The sequence below is a fragment of the Asparagus officinalis genome, chromosome 4 (assembly GCF_001876935.1).
Source record: "Asparagus officinalis chromosome 4, Aspof.V1, whole genome shotgun sequence".
NCBI classification, from domain to species: domain Eukaryota; kingdom Viridiplantae; phylum Streptophyta; class Magnoliopsida; order Asparagales; family Asparagaceae; genus Asparagus; species Asparagus officinalis.
The window spans coordinates 30,596,791-30,616,848 of record NC_033797.1 but is presented as its reverse complement, the minus strand read 5'-3'; the positions used below and the strand labels follow the sequence as shown (position 1 = coordinate 30,616,848).

Here is a 20,058-nt window from a genome sequence, read left to right as displayed (position 1 = left end):
TATCATTATCCTCCATGATTACTTCATTAGACACTTTGCCTATTTAATTTCATGCATTACAAATGAGGGTGAATCCCATATCATATCTCATCATGCACGTTGCAACTTCCATGAGGATTAATCTCTTCGGTCCTGTACAAGAATTCGAAGAAGTGCTCGTTGGTTGCATCAGTTTAAACAGAAAATGTAGCTATCGTTTCCAATGTGGCCCCCTCTTGCAATAGTCGTGTTGGTTAGATTTGGAAAAATCATAGAGTGTTAATGTCATCTTGGTACCCCGCTCTAATAAAACTTGGTTCAACTCTTTTTGTAGGACTGTATTGATTTTGAGTCGTGCTCCCCAGCGTTCCGTTTTGAGTGAAACGTCGGGAATTTGGCTACTGCAAATTAATGGAGGCATGGACAAAAGATGGATTGCTTAAATATGCACTTAATCATCTCAGTCAATGCAGGACTAAGCACATCTTATTCTTTTTCTAACCAAGCTCATCACTTTGTTTCCTGCTCTGGTTATTTCCCACATCTGACTAGATGCAAGAGATATGCATTTCAGAAAACTCCGCCTTGTGTCACCTCTCAATCTGGTCTAATTCCTCCCTTCTTTACTCGTAGAAACTCGAGCCTAGGCAGTCTTTCTTTCTTTCTTTTTTTTTTTTTTTGCATCTTCGCAAAATGGACCGTATAGTATATTGGTTCTTTCGATCCTTCATAAATTAGCAACGCCGACAAATTTCAGCCTCTTCACAGGCTTATTTGGCCTTGTAAATATTCTTGTCCATGTAGTATGGCAAACTATTTTATTTATTTATTTATTTTCTTCACAGGCCTAGCTAGTTTAGCCCTGTAAATGTAGTTTTCCATGCAGTATGATGAACTATTTCATTTCGCTGTTTCATGGAAATAAACTAAGTTTTTTTACTCACCAATCAAATTTTAAAGGCCCCGCTAACCACAAGCCTGACACCACGATGCACCTGATGTAAAGCAATAAATAGTTGTAGACAATATATGATGGCTTTGAATTGGGATCGGCCTAAGTACCTACTGAGATTTGTCACGAAAAATCGAGAGAGAGAGAGACGAATTTTTGAGCAGGGAGTTTTTCTTCTTCATACATAAAAGTTACATGATTGCTTATCACTACTAGAAATATGAGTATTAACTACGGAACTATAGCGACGGAAATTTTCGTCGCTATAGTTCCGTCGGCAATACACTTATACCGACGGAATTGTTATTATTGGCGACGGAAATTCCGTTGCTAATAAACAAATTTTAGCGACGGAAATTCCGTAGCTAAAACTACTTTTAGCGACGGAAATTCCGTAGCTAAAATAACTTTTGGCGACGGAAATTTCGTCGCTAAAAAATAAAAGAAAAAGAAAAATTTTGGGCGCGGGCTTGCCCAAAAAAATTGGGCATCCCGCGCCCGACAGAGGGATTTCCCCCAAATCCTTATCTCATTTCCCCCCTCTCCTCATTCCCCCCTCTCTCCCTCCCCTTTCTCTTCGTCGGCACCACAACCGCCGCCAACCCTCACCCTCCGAAGAAGAAGAAGAAGAAGGGGAGATGGAGGCAGACGACGAGATGGCCGCCGCCGATGCCGATGACCAAGATCCCCAATCCTCTAAAAAGGTAGCCCCGAAACCCTAGATTTTGATTTCTTTAGTTAGAAAGACTGAAGATGGTATCTTGTTGGAGTAGAACTTGGAGGTGATGAAGCAGAGGTTGAAGGAGATCGAGGAGGAAGCTGGAGCCCTGCGAGAGATGCATGCTAAGGTCGAGAAGGAGATGTCTGTTGTTCAAGGTTTGGTTTTCCCCCCTCCCTCTGTTTCTCGTTTTCTAGGGTTTTTGCCGGAGCCGCTTTGTTCGGGATTAGGGTTTCGGTAGTTGGTGTTTATATTCTCGGGGCGTTGTTTTGCTTATGATGAGTGATAGTTCTCCATAGTTTCTGTTGTATTCGTATACCCTTCGATATGGTATCCCTAATATAGGAAACTGCACCAAGTCAAGTATGCTACCATGTAAAAGAGCTTTCGTTTTCAGCGCTTGAAATGTATGGAAAAGAATTGTTGAGGACCCTTATCGAGTCAGTTAATTGAACTAACATCTGAATACAGTGATTGTTAATTGGTAAGTTTCACGATTTGTGCTCTTGTACTTTTTCGTGGAGAGAACGAGTGAGATTGATACCATTTGAAGATTCTTTGGCACATAGATTTTTGAAATAGTGTTTTTCCGAATAGTTCCTCCATTCATTGTTTAGTAAGTTCGGTGAGAATAGACAATAATAAACCATTTAGATACTGTTGTTTAGTGTGATGCCGATGTTGGATGAAAGAAAGATTGCACTATAGAGGAACTCTGCATGTCTAACGTGACATCATGGCATTGTTTTGATAAGTGTAGCTTCCCGTACACTATGTTTTCCGAGAAAGCTGCTCTGTAGTTCAGTTCTTGTATACTTACAGTCATTGTGCGTGCTTTGTTGATTGTGTGCTCTTACAGTCTCTCAAATTTTCTTTCTTTTTGGTAGTATCCCTTTTATTTTAATCAATCTTATGAGTATTATGAATTATACTTCTCATACCGATTGTTAGGTGGACTATGCCTGCACTCCTAAGGAAGTGCAACAGCATTTTCAGTCTTGTGGGACTGTAAACAGAGTAACAATTTTAACAAACAAGTTTGGTCAGCCCAAGGGATTTGCATATGTGGAATTTGTTGAAGTAGAGGCTGTTCAGAATGCTCTGCCGTTGAATGAATCAGAATTGCATGGTCGTCAGCTAAAGGTTTGCATCAATTTGATTAGGTTAAACTTTACAATGTAAACATCCAACTAATTTGGTTGTGGTGCAGGTGTCAGCTAAAAGGACCAATGTACCAGGAATGAAACAGTACCGGGGTCGTCGAGCAAGCCCATATATGGGCTTTCGATCACGAAGGCCTTACATGCCACCTCCATTTTATGCTCCTTTTGCATATGGGTATACTGTTTTACTTCGATGTTTGTATTTATTTATTATATGCCCTCTAAAGATATGTCTTATTGTATTATATGCTCTCAAAAGACATGCTTTTGTCTGGTGATATAAGGTGAAATGTTAACTTGTCACAAACTAGTTTCTCATAGAGCTTATATGGTCTCATAGGCCACTTATACAACACTCGTGGTTGCCTAATGCTGGTTATATGAGCTTGTTTGCATACTGTGATGGCTTGCCTAATGACATTTCATGTTCTCCTTCCTCCCTATTATTTTTGATAAATATTGTTGAACGTGTTTATATTTTTGATGTTCACCATGTATTTTAAATGAGGATCAGAAACTTTAAAATTTACTTATCTATAAAATTGTTAATGATAGTTTCCTGTTATTTATACTATTGTAATGTTGGGTATTTCATTATATTTGCAGACCGGGACTTCTAGACAAGGTGGAGCTGGGGGTAGTCATGGTGGAGCTGGTGATGAGGATGATGGCGATGAATGATTTGTAATAATTTAACTTTAAAGACAATAGTTGTATAAACAATATGTATTATGTCAGGGTATTTTTATTTGTTTTTATTGAAATATGTGTTATACATGTGTGGTATTGCTGATTGAACAGGGATTGTTATGTTTTTGTACAGAGTATTTTCAAATTTCAAAATATTTTTTAAAAAGATACTGGTCACTTTTTAGGGACGAATTTTCCGTCGCTAAAATATCTTTAGCGACGGAAAATCCGTTGCTAAAGATTTTTTTTTTAAATTTAAAAAAAAAGTACGATAAAAGTTTTAGCGACGGAATTTTATTTTTTCCGTCGCTAAAAGTTTTAGCGATGGATTTTGGACTTTTAGCGACGGATTTGTCCGTCGCTAAAAGTCATGTTTCCAGTAGTGTTACATATAAATAAGATCATACCACTAACTAACTTCTAAATTCTTCCACTAACATTATCCACTAACTTCTAACTTCTTCCACTAACATTATCCACTAACTTCTTCCACTAACATTATCCACTAACTTCTAACTTCTTCCACTAACATTATCCACTAACTTCTAACTTCTTCTACTAAGGGGGTGTTTGGCAATCTGAAAGTGAATTTAAAATATGTAAGTTATTTTTTTTTGCAAATAACTTTTACATCCATGTCAGCACGCAAGTGAAATACAGTGTTTGTTTGAAAAATTAAATTATTATCGAAAGTGCAATGTGAAGATGACGTGGCAAAATAAGATTAATTAGAAAATATAATTAAAATCATTTAATTAAATTAGTTACATTTTTGTCACTTTCATGTGACTTCACCACTTTTTTAGGGGAAGTCAAAATTGCATTAAATCTTATGTGGTAATTTTCTTACATCTCACTTTCATAACCACTTACATGAAAACAAACACATTAATTGTTAAATGAAAGTAACTTTCTCACTTTCATCTTTCACTTGCATGCAAACAAACACCCCCTAACATGGACTCCTACAAACTAGGGACACTCCCCTTAATGGGTAGGACAGATTAACAATCACATTCTCCCCCTTAATCTGAACGAGAGTCTAAGTTCCTTACTCCTAGCAGCTCCCGCATTTCGATGAACTTCACCCTTGCTATTGCCTTTGTGAGAATGTTCGCCTGCTGCTCGCTCGTGATCACGAACTCCACTTTAATCTGCCCTCGTTCAACACACTCACGAATGAAATGAAAACGTGTGTCGATGTGCTTGCTTCTTCCATGGAATACTAGATTCTTCATCAAGGCAATCGCGGATTTGTTGTCAACGAAGAGAGTAACCGGCTTGGGCTCACTGTTGGTCACTTTCCTGACTAAGCTCCTAAGCCATAGACCTTGGCATGCTGCAGCTGTTGCCGCCATGAACTTAGCCTCGCAAGAGGATAATGCCACCGTCTTCTGCTTCTATGATGTCCAAGTGACCAGACTGTCACGGAGATAGAATGCCATGCCGCCTGTGCTGCGTCTGTCACCAACATCTCCCGTAAGATCACTGTCAGCGAATCCCACCAATTCTTCATTGCATCGACTCTGTTTGTACACCAATCCATAGGACACGGTATCCTTTATGTATCTCAGAATGTGCTTGACAGCCTGACGATGTACAACTGTAGGCTTCTCCATGTACCTACTCACAATCCCCACGGCATAAGAGATATCGGGTCGGGTGTGAGTTAGATACCTCAAGCATCCAATGACGCGTCTATACTCTATCATGTCCACCAGTGTTCGTTCAGGGTCCTTTCCAAGCTTTAGCTTTGCCTCCATAGGATACTGGGTCGGGTTGCAATCCATCATTCCGAACTGAACCAAGACCTTCTTCGCGTAGGCCGCCTGCCTTAGCAAAATGCAATCACCTCTCTAGTCCACCTCTATACCAAGATAGTAGGAAAGTAGCCCAAGGTCGTTCATCTCGAACTCCTTCATCATCTGCAGCTTGAAAAACTTGATCTCATCCGCACTTGAGCCCGTGACGATCAAGTCGTCCACGTACACACCAACAATGAGTACATCCCCTCCGTTGCTCCTACTGTATATCGCATGCTCTTGAGAGAACCTTACAAACTCGATGCCCTTCAAGCATTTGCCAAGTCGTGTGTTCCACGCCCGTGGTGCTTGGCATAGACCGTAGAGCGCCTTGGAAAGCTTGTAGACCTTGTGCTCTTCTTTCTTCATAATGAACCCTTCAGGCTGGACCACGTACACTTCTTCCTGGAGATCACCATTTAGAAATGCCGACTTGACATCCAGATGGTGCTGTTGGCCTTCTTGTTTTGATGGTGATTTACAAACAATTTACATCTAATATTGTTTGTCTAGTGTTTGTATTTTATATTTATTCTAGGCAAATAATATGTTAGAGGTTGGATGGAATAGAGCTTCAACGATCATATCCAAAGGAGGTTGGCGGAATGTCGGTGAAGCTTATGTAATTCAAAGTTAAAGATCAAGTTCAAGCTTCATCCGCAAGTGTAGCAAGTCAAGCTTATTGAAGATCAAGATCAAGCTTGGGTAATTTAGTTTAGGAGTTTATATTATGTGTGTTAGTACCTTAAGCTCAATTATCTATACACACACATTTATTGGTTTCTCTGTATATATATATATAGTTATATATATATACATAAGTTTTGGTTTCTATGCATATATATAGTTATATATATTTATATACATGCATGGTTTTGGGTTTTCATGTTTATAAATATGAAATAACATATTTCATATTTATTATTGTGATTTGGTTTAACTACTTAGAAATGAAACATATGAGTATTTGTGAAAGAAAAATGGTTTCATTTTCTATTGTATTTGTAAAAATATTGTATTATTAGTTTTTGGACTTAACAATAATCATATACATATATTATTAAGTCTACATAATCATTGTGTAAAGTTTCAAAACATGGTTTAGCCAAAATGTCAAAATTCACATGTTTACATTTTCATGTTTTGACTTATTTTGTAAAATAATGATATTTTTTATTTGGAAAGTCTTTTTTGGAAACCAGTCATTGTAGCATGTTTATTATCATGTCTATAATCATTCTTCAAAGTTTTATATTTTTTGGAATTTATTTTATATTTTTAAACAGTGTTTTAAAATTAGAAAAACAGTTTTTCAGAACTTTATTTTCATATATCAGTTCACGGTCGACCGCCACGGTCGACCGCGCCTGAGTCTTTTGCATAGTGCGTAGCAGAAACTTTCACGGTCGACCGTCATGGTCGACCGTCAGCTAAAAATTTCTCACGGTCGACCGTCGCGGTCGACCGTCGAACTCTCTGGAGTTTTTTTTTTTTTTTTTGTTGCTCGCGGTCGACCGCCGCTCTGTCAGATCCTTTCCAACGGCTATTTCTTGTTACCGTTAGTTGGGGCTTTTTTGTCATTTGTTTGGGGTTTTTGCTGTTGTTTCCTCTTCCTATAAAAACCCCCAAACCCCCTTCTATCTCAATAACCATAAGAGTGTTTTAAACAAGTTTAAGAAAGTTTTTAACAAGGGTTTATGGTTGGTTTGAGTTTGGTTTAAAGCTGGTTTGGTTTTCACAAGTGGAGGAGATTATCTTCTTGTTTGGGCTTCAATCTCCATCTCTCCATCTTGTCATCTATTAAGAAGTTTCTAGCTTTTATTTATCAATTATTTGTTAATTATCATTTCTATTAAAGCTAGTTTTATATTGAGTTTAGATTTGATTTTACTCATTGTTGCACACACCCACTTGAGCTTATTGTATTTGCATTCATAATATATTTGGGTTGGTGAGACTTAAAACAATTGAGTGTAAGCTTTCATTGTGTTCTCATCCATAGTAGAGAACAAACATTTATTGAGCCATATTGTGAGATTCACTTTGTAATACACTTGTACACCGAGAGGAGTGTGTGGTGAGAGTCGGGAATCGTCCCAAGAGGAGTGGCGTCGGTTGATGAGCCTAGGGAGAGGTTGTAACCGAGCACTTGAGGGAGACACGGCTAGGTCCAACACTTGTGAGGGTGTAGAGTGTGATTACAAGAGTGTTGGTTGTAAAGTTTTCGGTGAACTAGAAAACCGAGTGTGAGTGAGTGTATATGTTGATCGGTAATCGTTGAAAACCGACATAGTGTGGTTGTAAACGTAATTCCGGTGAACGTAGAAACCCAGTTGTGATAGTGGATTTCTCCCCGAGAGTGGGGAGCGGAGACGTAGGACGGAAGGTCCGAACTCCGTGATCATTTGATTGTGTTTGTGCTTTGGCGTTTATTTATATTTGTGATCATTGCTCATATCACCATTGTCTCATTATTTATATCATCCACTATCTTATTTTCATATTGTTTACTCTTGTGTTAGTTTATATATCATTGCATATATATTTCATCATATAGGATATATCTCATTGTTTACATTACTTATCCTAGCTCATATATCTTGTGGTATTTCATACTTGCTAGGATAACTTGGTAATTAATTTTAATTAGCATATAATCAGATTAAATTAGCATAAGACCCTAATCTCTCCCCCCTCTAGGGTCTAACAATTGGTATCAGAGCTTGGTGCTCTTTGATTTAAGGACTAACCGCCTTGAGTTAAAGATCCAAATTATCGTTTTTGTGCTAATCTAGTGTTGATTGCATTTTTCTTCTTGCATATTATCTTTATGGATATGTATGATTAATCTAGTTTAGGATATGCCATCAATATTACTCCTAGATTAGATAATTTTCCTTATGCCCAATGGTGTGTTAGATTTAAACTTTTTGTTCAATCTAAATACTTTGATTTATGGGAAATTATAAATGATGCTTACATTGTGCTCACTTTGGAGAAATCCAAGTGGAATAAAAATGATCATCGAATGTTTACAATGAACAATATTTTGTTGGAATATTTGCTAAATTCTTTTAATTCATCTATGTCTAACAAATTTGTTCATTTTGATAGTGCTTATACCTTATGAAAATTTATTGAAGCACATCAAGGGGACTTGGAGGTGATCCAACAAGCTTTGGTGGATTCGGCTTCAAGTTCATATGGAGCATCATGCACACGACCACTAGGCGATAGCCCTAGTGAGGTTTGCGAGTTTGAAACCACTAATGATTTATCTAGTGATGAACTTGTTTGTGCTAGTAAAAAATTATTGCATGCCTATAACAAATTGCATAAAGATTTTATTGATTTAAAAAGCAAGCATGTTAATTTGAAATCCGAGATCATGAGTTATTAGCATCTAAGTTTGAAACTATTTCTAATAAAAATGTGATCCTTAAAGAAAACAATGAAAAATTAAAATTGGATCATGTTTCTTTAACTCTTAAAGAAAACAATGAAAAATTAAAATTGGATCATGTTTCTTTAACTTCAAATGTTGCTAGTTTAACTTATGAAAGAGATAATACCATATTAGAAGTAGAGAATATACAAAATGATACTGCTTCCTTTATAAATGACTATTTATGTTCTACTTCTAATAAAAATGCATATGTGCCTAAAAATAAAGATTTGAATCTTATGAATAAAAGCATTTCATCTTTAGATTCAACTTTGAAAACATGCATTAATAATCATAAGAGGCTTATGGATATGTGTGCCAAGTCTAAGTCATCATCTACTCATTATGCACACATATATAGCAAAATTTACAAATGCTCTATTTGCGGCCGAAAAGGTTATTTATCTAAATTTTGCTATGATGCACACAAACATAAAAATGCTAATGCTCCTTGTGCATCTCATGTAGCTTCTTCATCATATGTACACACACATGCACCCATTGTTCATCATAAGCATGCTCATGTGTATAGATGTGATCATTGTGGTCGTTTTGGTTATTTGGCCGAATATTGTTTTGATTTGAAAAAGAAATCTCATTTGCCAAATGCTTCTAGTAGACCACATGCTTTTAAATGTGATGTTTGTGGTAAGTTTGGACATCTTGCTAAATTTTGTTTTGATATACAAAAAGCTTCTAAGTTGTAATATGTTCCAAATAGACCATTGTTTAAGAATGTTTCTCATTTGCAAAATAATTTTAAAAAAAATCTTTATTTGCAAATGATTCCCGTGCACGAGCTAATGGTCCGCAAAAACAAATGGATCTCTTTTCTTGCACGTATTATAATCGGAAGGGTCATTTGAGTGATTATTGCTTTGACCGTGTTAGTGCACTAAATACGTCCAAATGGATTCATAACCCAAGGGCTTTGAGCTTTAATGATAGGGGACATGTCCCTAAATCTTTTGGTACCAAGAGTTCTTGGATAACAAAACAAATTTGATTTTTAAACCAAGAATTGTAATGTTTTTATTTTTCTTTTTCTTGGTTTTGAAAATTATGCTTTAAAATCTTTTATATGAAAACAATTTTTAATTGATCAATTCTTTTGTTTTCATGATTATTAGTTTTTGATTTTGATGAGAGGTTTGTGTTCATATAACCCTCCGGATTTATTAGGTGTTTATTCCCAAATCATGTTTACCGGGTGCTAAAATGTTTATATGGGTTGATACTAGCTCAAGAGCTAGATATAGTTGCCTCTCTTGATTTTTGAATCAATGATGATTTGATTTTACATTTTTGGATTTAAACTTTGATTTATGATTTCTTTTGGTTGATTTGTTTTCATTTGAAAACTTTTTGCATGATTCTCATGTTCCTCTTTTGATTTCATAAATCTATTAATTTATATGGTTTTTATATTTTTTATGTTAATGAGACACTATTTTCATATTGACATTCTTATATGTGTTCTCATTGTCTTTTTGTATGTGAGTTGTGTTTAGCATGTTTCTTGCTTGCTCTCATATGTATGCCTTAGCATTCATTGTATATATTCATTAAGGCATTTTGATAGGGGGAGCAATCTCTATATCTTTCTATGTGTTATACTCACCTATGCATATTGATAGGGGGAGCTTTCGCCCTCTTCATACCTTTGTCCCTTTTTTGATGTTGTCAAAGTGGGAGAAATATTATGAGTATATTCTTTTTTGTTTATATACATGTGAATTATAATTTATATATTCATTTCCTTTCATGCATATATCCTTTTTGTAAATTGTTTGTCATCATCAAAAATGGGAAGATTGTTGGCCTTCTTGTTTTGATGATGATTTACAAACAATTTACATCTAATATTATTTGTCTAGTGTTCGTATTTTATATTTATTCTAGGCAAATAATATGTTGGAGGTTGGATGGAATAGAGCTTCAACGATCATATCCAAAGGAGGTTGGCGGAATGTCGGTGTAAAGCAACGTACAATTCAAGTTAAAGATCAAGTTCAAGCTTCATCCGCAAGTGTACCAAGTCAAGCTTATTGAAGATCAAGATTACTTGGGTAAATTAGTTTAGGACTTATATTATGTGTGTTAATACTTCAAGCTCAATATCGAGCAGCTCAAAGCTAAGAGAAGATGAGGAACGTCACTATCCAAGTCACAGAAGCTTGATTGACGTCGAGGAACGCTTGAAGTGAATCGACGAACTACGTGAAGTAACGAAATTTCAGAATAACGAAGACACGAACTAATCGGGAGTCCCGCGTTGCTTACAAAAGACAAAACGACGCTCCTATCCCAGCTTAATCCACAATGACCTAATCATCAGAGCTTATAGAACTCCTCGTCGGCTTTCCAACGTACTTTGAATCACTCAAATCCGAGTTCGGACGAAGAAATTACGGCGGAAACGGACAAGTATACGAAAAAGGGTCTCAGTCTGAGACACCCCAAGGTGTCTCGGCCTGGCTGAGACACCCAGGGGTGTCTCCAGGCCTAAAAATCGGCCATTGTGCAGTTTCAACCACCCGAACTCCCCTGAGCCTATAAATACAGCCTCAGGCCCTCATTTTATTGGATCTGGAATTTTGGAGAATTGGCGAAGCCCTGCCGGACTGAAGATTGATCGAGTTCGCCAACGCAAGAGAGTGAGATTCTTCAGATCTGCATCACCCGTATTCGTTCCTTAGGATTATCCCGTTGCGATAATCTTAAGAAGAGCAATTTTCTCGCCGTTGTCGAGATAAGCGCTTCTGCTTCTAGATTCCTTCGCGAATCGACAGAGTTCTGGATCTGATCTGATTGTCAGGTAGTCCACGGATATCGACGTCCCCGTCACCGGCTAAAGACCCACGCAAGCAAGAAACGACGAACGGATCTTGCGTTATTTTCAAAAAGTTGTAATGTTAAGTACATTAAGCTCAATATCATATACACACACATTTTATTGGTTTCCTTGTATATATATAGTCATATATATATATACATAAGTTTTGGTTTCTATGCATATATATAGTTATATATATATTTATATACATGCATGGTTTTGGGTTTTCATGTTTATAAATATGAAATCACATATTTCATTTTTATTATTGTGATTTGGTTTAACTACTTAGATATGAAACATATGAGTATTTGTGAAAGAAAAATGGTTTCATTTTCTATTGTATTTGTAAAAATATTATATTCTTAGTTTTTGGACTTAACAATAATCATATACATATGTTATTAAGTCTACATAATCATTATGCAAAGCTTCAAAACATGGTTTAGCCAAAATGTTAAAATTCACATGTTTACATTTTTATGTTTTGGCTTATTTTGTAAAATGATGATATTTTTCATTTGGAAAGTCCTTTTTGGAAACCAGACATTGTAGTATGTTTATTATCATGTCTACAATCATTCCCCAAAGTTTTACATTTTTTGGAATTTATTTGGTATTTTTAAACAGTGTTTTAAAATCAGAAAAACAGTTTTTAGAACTTTATTTTCATATATCAGTTCACGGTCGACCGCCACGGTCGACCGCGACTGAGTCTTTTGCATAGTGTGTAGCAGAAACTTTCGCGGTCGACCGTCAGCTGAAAATTTCTCGTGGTCGACCGCCGCGGTCGACCGTCGAACTCTCTGGAGTTTTCTGTTGATTTTTTGTTGCTCGCGGTCGACCGCCGCTCTGTCAGATCCTTTCCAACGGCTATTTCTTGTTACCATTAGTTGGGGCTTTTTTGTCATTTGTTTGGGGTTTTTGCTGTTGTTTCCTCTTCCTATAAAAACCCCCAAACCCCCTTCTATCTCAGTAACCATAAGAGTGTTTTAAACAAGTTTAAGAAAGTTTTTAACAAGGGTTTATGGTTGGTTTGAGTTTGGTTTAAAGCTGTTTTGGTTTTCACAAGTGGAGGAGATTATCTTCTTGTTTGGGATTCAATCTCCATCTCTCCATCTTGTCATCTATTGAGAAGTTTTCTAAACTCTACTCTAGCTTTTATTTATCAATTATTTGTTAATTATCATTTCTATTAAAGCTAGTTTTATATTGAGTTTAGATTTGATTTTACTCATTGTTGCACACACCCACTTGAGCTTATTGTATTTGCATTCATAATATATTTGGGTTGGTGAGAGTTGTAACAATTGAGTGTGAGCTTTCATTGTGTTCTTATCCATAGTAGAGAACAAACATATATTGAGCCATATTATGAGATTCACTTTGTAATACACTTGTACACCGAGAGAAGTGTGTGGTGAGAGTCGGGGATCGTCCTAAGAGGAGTGGCGTTGATTGACGAGCCTAGGGAGAGGTTGTAACCGAGCACTTGAGGAAGACACGGCTAGGTCCAACACTTGTGAGGGTGTAGAGTGTGATTGCAAGAGTGTCGGTTGTGAAGTTTTCGGTGAACTAGAAAACCGAGTGTGAGTGAGTGTATACGTTGATCGGTAATCGTTGAAAACCGACATAGTGTGGTTGTAAACGTTATTCGGGTGAACGTAGAAAACCCGGTTGTGATAGTGGATTTCTCCCCGAGAGTGGGGAGCGGAGACGTAGGACGGAAGGTCCGAACTCCGTGATCATTTGATTGTGTTTGTGCTTTGGCGTTTATTTATATGTGTGCTCATTGCTCATATCGCCATTGTCTCATTATTTATATCATCCACTATCTTATTTTCATATTGTTTACCCTTGTGTTAGTTTATATATCCTTGCATATATATTTCATCATATAGGATATATCTCATTGTTTACATTGCTTATCCTAGCTCATATATCTTGTGGTATTTCATACTTGTTAGAATAACTTGTTAATTAATTTTAATTGGCATATAATCGGATTAGATTAGCATAAGACACTAATCACCACCACCCCCCCCCTCTAGGGTCTAACAGGTGCACCTCCCATCCGCGCTTGCTGATATAGCAAGGATCATCCTTATGGTATCTAGTCTCGCCATAGGTGCAAACACCTCATCGAAGTCCACGCCATGCTGTTGAACGTAGCCCTTCGCTACAAGTCTCGTCTTGTGCTTGAGGATGTTGCCATCGCTGTCCTTCTTCAGCTTGTACACCCATTTGAGGCCAATGGGTTTGGAGCCCCGCGGTATCTCCGTGAGTATCCAAGTCTTATTCTTCTCGATGGCCTCCATATCATTTTCCATGGATGTCCGTCATTCTTGCTCTATTGCAGCCTCACGATAGCTCGTGGGTTCTTCAGTGGCCAGAAACAGTTCCTCTGTGGGAAGGTTAACCACCTCTGTCTCTGCAAAGATATCTGCTAGGGAACGGTAGCGCATAGGTTCATCTTAAGTGATAGGAATTCCTGGTGTTCCGAACGCCTCCGATGCAGCGGAACTCGTTGCCTCAGCATCTGCACCTGGGCCGGCGACTGTCGGTGAGCTGGATCGGCCAGTTGCTGATTCCCCTTCCGCCGTGAACTCCACCCAGTTGGGTGGTCTTTCTTCTCCGTCTGCACTCCACTCCCATTCTTTTCCTTCCTCGAACGCAACATCCCTGCTTTCATGAACTTTGTTGTGTTGAGGATCATAAAGGCGATGCGCTTTGCTCCCTTCTTCTATGCCAATATATACCATTGACTTGCTCCGCTCGTCAAGTTTCTTGTGATAAGCTCCTGCAATCTTCACATGTGCCATACATCCAAATATTCTCAAGTGCTCTAGACGAGGTTTCTTACCAAACCAAGCTTCGTAAGGTGTGAGATCGCACAACGCTTTGGTTGGTAGTCGATTGAGCAAGTACACCGCATGACTGACTGCTTCGCATTCCGAGACAGTTGCAACTGTCTCGCACTTCCAAGATAGTTTATGTTATCTCGGGTATTTTGGCTCTAACTTCCTCGTCCGATCTCAGAATGAGATGATCCAAGATGCGTTGAAAAGCTGACGAAGAGATCTAAAACTTTTATCTTTTGAGTTTCTTCAGATTTGATGCAAGACAGTCATAACTATCTCGCATTCCGAGACAGTTGTAACTGTCTCGTACTTCCGAGACAGTTTGTGTTATCTCGGGTTTTTTGGCTCTAACTCCCTCGTCCGATCTCAGAATGAGAAGATCCAAGATGCGTTGAAAATCTGATGAAGAGATCTACAATTTTTATCTTTTGACCATTTTCATATTTGGTGCGAGACAGTCATAACTGTCTCGTATTCCGAGACAGTTGCGACTGTCTCGCACTTCCGAGATAGTTTGTGTTGTCTCAAGTATTTTGGCTCTAACTCCCTCGTTTGATCTCGGAATGAGATGATCCAAGATGCGTTAGAAATCTAACGAAGAGATATACAACTTTTGTCTTTTGACCTTCTTTAGATTTGGTATGAGACAGTCATAACTGTCTCGCATTTTGAGACAGTTGCAACTGTCTCGCACTTTCGAGACAGTTTGTACAGTCTCGGGTATTTTGGCTCTTACTCCATCGTTCGATCTCGGAATGAGGTGATCCAAGGTGAATTGGAAAACCTGCGAAGATCTCTACAACCTTCCATAGGCAATACACTCATGGAGTAGGTGATACATACATGATACTTCATCCTTTTGTGGGCGAAGCACAACTCCCGGTTTAGTTGTTACTTTATCGTTTAGCGTGTTTCACAGACTTGATGTGCTTTTTGGCTTCTCTATAATATCAGATGATCTCCTTTAACTCAGTTAATCTTTCTTGACTTGGATAGTAACATTCATCGTCTTTTCTTCATCTCGAGCTTTGTGCGAGAACGTATAGGCAATATTTTATGCCTACAGATACCCCCTCCAAAGTGTTTCAGCCTCATTCTTTTATAAAAGAGGCTAGAATACTTTGGATATGATATGCCTGGCCATTAATTCGTTGACTTCTTTAACTTTCAGTCTATTCAGTTTTTTTCGGATAGCTAAAAATTTTTCGGTGTTGCGTTTATCGCTTGACCGTTGTCAAAATCTTGAACTAAAGCTGGCGTGTTGATTTTTTGAATTAGATCATGTCATTGGGTTGACGTTGAACTAATCACCTTCGTCGGGAGTTTGTATCTGAGTCACGATTAAACTCCCTGTATTAATTCCTTGAACTGACGTTTCATCCAGAGCCTTATTTCGGCGGAATTATCGACGTGTTGGCTAGAATAGACTTTCGTTGTAATGCATTGACTGGCGTTAGGACATGGCAAGCCTAAGTGTAGAGACTATAAGGCCAAGTGTTAATGTCGGTTCATCTGCCTGTACAGAGTTTCTTCTGGTGTGGACCGTTATACATTTATCGATTTTTTACTTAATCACCGAGGGATTTTGATTGTAGGACCAGTTATTGGAGCTGATACGACCACAATCACTGGAGAGGCTTTTTCGATGATGTCTTGTGTGCACGAGACAGTATACCCTACCTCGTGTGTCTGAGGCAGGTTCAATTATCCCGCTTGAAGAAATGTGGCCTTCGGGCTGAATTTGTGTCTTCCTTGAGTTTGGCAGAGCTTAAACTTTATTATGATTGTTTATCTTACTCAGAATAAATACTTATAGGATTTTTGGTAAATCCTCAGTCATCAACGGATTTGATAAGCCTTTACCGATTACCATTTGAATCGGGCTAGCATGTAGATTGTTTAAGTCCGTTCTGCATGTAACGTTGTGCTAAGAGAATAAACTCTCTTAGACTTTGTACTATGATGTTGAATACATAGGTTTGGTTATTTTTGCGGGAACGTACCACCCGACAATGTATGTTATATGTAGACTTATCTCTAATAAGGGACTGAGATAACGTCCCCTACGTATAAAACATGGATTTGAAAATGTTGATGGGTTGCGTCTTTTTGTTGAAAAGATGAACCTAACACTAGAGAGGAAGAATTTTATATTCTATCTCCTGGTCCCTTTTTTTATTGGTAGAGATGAACCCGATGATGGAGAGAAAGAATTTTATATTCTATCTCCTGGTCTCTTTTTTGTTGGTAGAGATGAACCCGGTGATGGAGAGGAAGAATTTTATATTCTATCTCCTGCTGTAAAAAAACTCAAAGTAGGATCTTCACTTCGAGAATCTGAAGGGTGAAACTAAGAGTGGGATCTCCACTCCGAGAATCGAGAAGATTTAGATAACCCTAACTGTTAAAAGAATTGATTATCCAATCTAAAAGTGGATATCTCATTTATCGAGATGGAATTCCAACTTTGGTCCTAACTGTTTAAAGGTTTGACCGAGTGGGGAATGTGTGGAAACCTTTCATTTATCGAGAGGTGATTCCGATTTTGGTCCTAACTGTTTAAAGGTTTGACCAAATGGGAGTTTGAGATGATTCTATATGTTTAAAGGTTTGATCGTTCAATTTGTGGACCTCTCGTTCATGGAAGGAATCGAGAGGGGATTTTGGTTTTGGTCCTAACTGTTTAAAGGTTTGACCAAATGAGAATTTGAGACGATCCTAACTATTTAAAGGTTTGATCATTCAATTTATGGACCTCTCGTTCATAGAAGGAATCGAGAGGGGATTTTGGCTTTAGTCCTAACTGTTTAAAGGTTTGACCAAATGGGAATTTGAGACGATCCTAACTGTTTAAAGGTTTGATCGTTCAATTTGTGGACCTCTCGTTCATGGAAGGAATCGAGAGGGGGTTTTGGTTTTGGCCCTAACTGTTTAAAGGTTTGACCAAATAGGAATTTGAGACGATCCTAACTGTTTAATGGTTTAATTGTTCAATTTGTGGACCTCTCATTCATAGAAGGAATCGAGAGGGGATTTTTATTTTGGTCCTAATTGTTTAAAGGTTTGACTAAATGAGAATTTAAGACGATCCTAACTGTTCAAAGGTTTGATCGTTCAATTTGTGGACCTCTCGTTTATGGAAGGAATCGAGGGGGGCTTTTGGCTTTAGTCCTAACTGTTTAAAGGTTTGACCAAATAGGACTTTGAGATGATCCTAACTGTTTAAAGGTTTGATCGTTCAATTTGTGGCCCTCTTGGAAGGAATCGAGAGGGGATTTTGGCTTTAGTCCTTACTATTTAAAGGTTTGACCAAATGGGAATTTGAAACGATCCTAACTGTTCAAATGTTTGATCGATCAATTTGTGAACCTCTCGTTTATGGAAGGAATCGAGAGGGGATTTTGGCTTTGGTCCTAACTGTTTAAAGGTTTGACCAAATAGGAATTTGAGACGATCCTAACTGTTTAAAGGTTTGATCATTCAATTTATGGAACTCTCGTTCATGGAAAGAATCGAGAGGGGATTTTGGCTTTGGTCCTAACTGTTTAAAGGTTTGACCAAGTAGGCAGTGGGAGTGGGAGTACAAATTACAGTAGGAGTGTTGACTTGTACAAGTCACTCAGAAGGGGTTCCTGGTGTTAAGTGATAAATACTTAACACGAAAGGGTTCGACAATCTTCAATAATCAGGATATTAAAATTCCAAGTATTATGTCTGGAATTTAACAATGAGAATGTTAAGTGCACAGACGCATTGGAAGTTTGAGTGGATTCCACCGAAAGGAATTTTGATGGTCCCATCATTAATTAGTCTGATCGGTGAGGATTTTGTGGTGGAAGACTGTGAGTCGTCGAATAGCAACGGGAGTTTTGTGAGGGAAGATTGATCCAACGAAGTGATCGAATCTCGTCTTAGCAAAAGAGTGTTCGAAAATCACCGTGGGGGTTTAGTGTTAACACTTTGTTTGTAATAATTGGGTTATCCCTAAGAAAATTACATATAGCATTCTTTCGAGAACTTCCGTTACTTGAACCATCCACCCCTAGCTTTTCTTACAAAACTGGGTTTATCATTATGTTTAGCTGTATGATCGGGTTATCCTTAAGAGTACCATGCATGGCACTCTCCAGGAACTTCCCATGAAAGAGAGGAAATAGTTTAGACTCATATACCTGTTAGAGTATCAAGGAACAGTTTATACTCGTATACTCTTCGGAGTGAGATGGAGAAACAGTTTATACTCGTATACTCATCGGAGTCTAGGAAAACAGTTTATACTCGTGCACCCAATGGAGTTATGACCGTCTTTATTTGGCTTGTTTCGCCATTATGACGTCGGAGTCAATTAAGGCTTGGATTTTATTTTTGAGTCCAAAGCAAACCTTGGTGGAATGAAGAACCCTTCTGCGGTATTCACTGTAGTTTGGATCCGTAACCCTCTTAGCTCCCCATTGATCTTTAATAGGTGGTAGTTCGATCTTGTCGTTGGCAAGGCGGTATCTCAAGATGGCTGGAACTTCATCATCTTTGAAAGAATACTCCTTCTGAAACTTCGGATCGAGAGTCGCGTTCACTGCGATTGCAGATGTCGTCGGTTGGCTTCTCTCAGCTTTCTTTCTTTTAAGAAAGCGTTCGGCCTGTTCACCGCGTAATTTTAACTTCTTCCAGAGCTTCCAGGACATCGATAGAAAGATTGTTATAGCATGTCTGCAGGATGAATTCCTCTGTGACAGGATCTCTGCAATGCATAGCCTTGTTACTAAAGCGTTTGACAAAATTATCAACTGGCTCTCCGTATTTTTGTTTCTCATCCAGAAGTGTTCCGATTAACACTTCGGTGTCATCATCAAAAAAATTACCGAGGAACAAACTTTCCATGTCATCCCAGCAGTTGACGCTCCTAGGTTTGAGACGTCGGTACCAATCAAAATCGGGCCCACGAAGGGTGCCAACGAATGACCAGACCATCAAAGCTTCATTTTTAGAGATCACACCCAAGTGAGACTTAAAATAAATTAAGTGTTGAGTAGGTGAGCCCTTCCCGTCAAATGGTGTGAAGTTAATCAGATTGAATTTTACCGGGTACGATATTGAATCACATTCTCTTGGATAGGGACACGAAATACCCGTCTTCTTTATTTCCTGAGTGGACACCAAAGCATTGACTTTGTCTTCAAGGTCTTGTATTTTCTTATCCTCATCTTCATCTCTCTTTGAGTGATGTTGAGTAGAGATAATTAGACCATCCCCAGTGTTATTAAGAGGTGCAATTGAACCACCCCCAATATCGTTATTGGGAGGATCCGTTGAATCACCCCCAGTGTTATTGTCATTGGGAGGTGTATCAGCCATAATGACTTCATCCACTTCCGGATCGCTATCATCTACAACATTATGAGTGTGGTGGCTGGATTCAGCTCGCTGACTAGACTCAGGAGGTTGAAGCCGTTGAGCTTGCAATTCTCTTATTTGTTGGATAGCCAACTCTATCTCTGTCTTTATCTCAGCTCTAATCTCTTCACGTTGCTTGGCTAGAGCTTCTTGAAGCATTTGAGCAAACTGATCAGGAGTGATTGTGAACACTTCTCTGGCTTGCCCCGTGCTAGATATTG

At 38.2% G+C, this 20,058-nt stretch overlaps 2 protein-coding genes across 2 annotated transcripts; one reads left to right on the top strand and one right to left on the bottom strand.

Moving 5' to 3' along the window:
• Nucleotides 2,601-3,493, top strand: LOC109838438 (polyadenylate-binding protein 2-like; the record flags this gene model as incomplete). The annotated part of the gene is made up of 4 exons (XM_020406886.1): nucleotides 2,601-2,792; nucleotides 2,860-2,994; nucleotides 3,124-3,306; nucleotides 3,419-3,493. Coding segments are annotated over 4 exons (585 nt in total), but the record flags the coding sequence as incomplete, so codon positions are not given.
• LOC109838437 (uncharacterized mitochondrial protein AtMg00810-like) lies at nucleotides 4,903-5,292 on the bottom strand. The gene has a single exon (XM_020406885.1). The coding sequence runs from the start codon at nucleotides 5,290-5,292 to the stop codon at nucleotides 4,903-4,905; it is 390 nt and encodes a 129-aa protein (XP_020262474.1).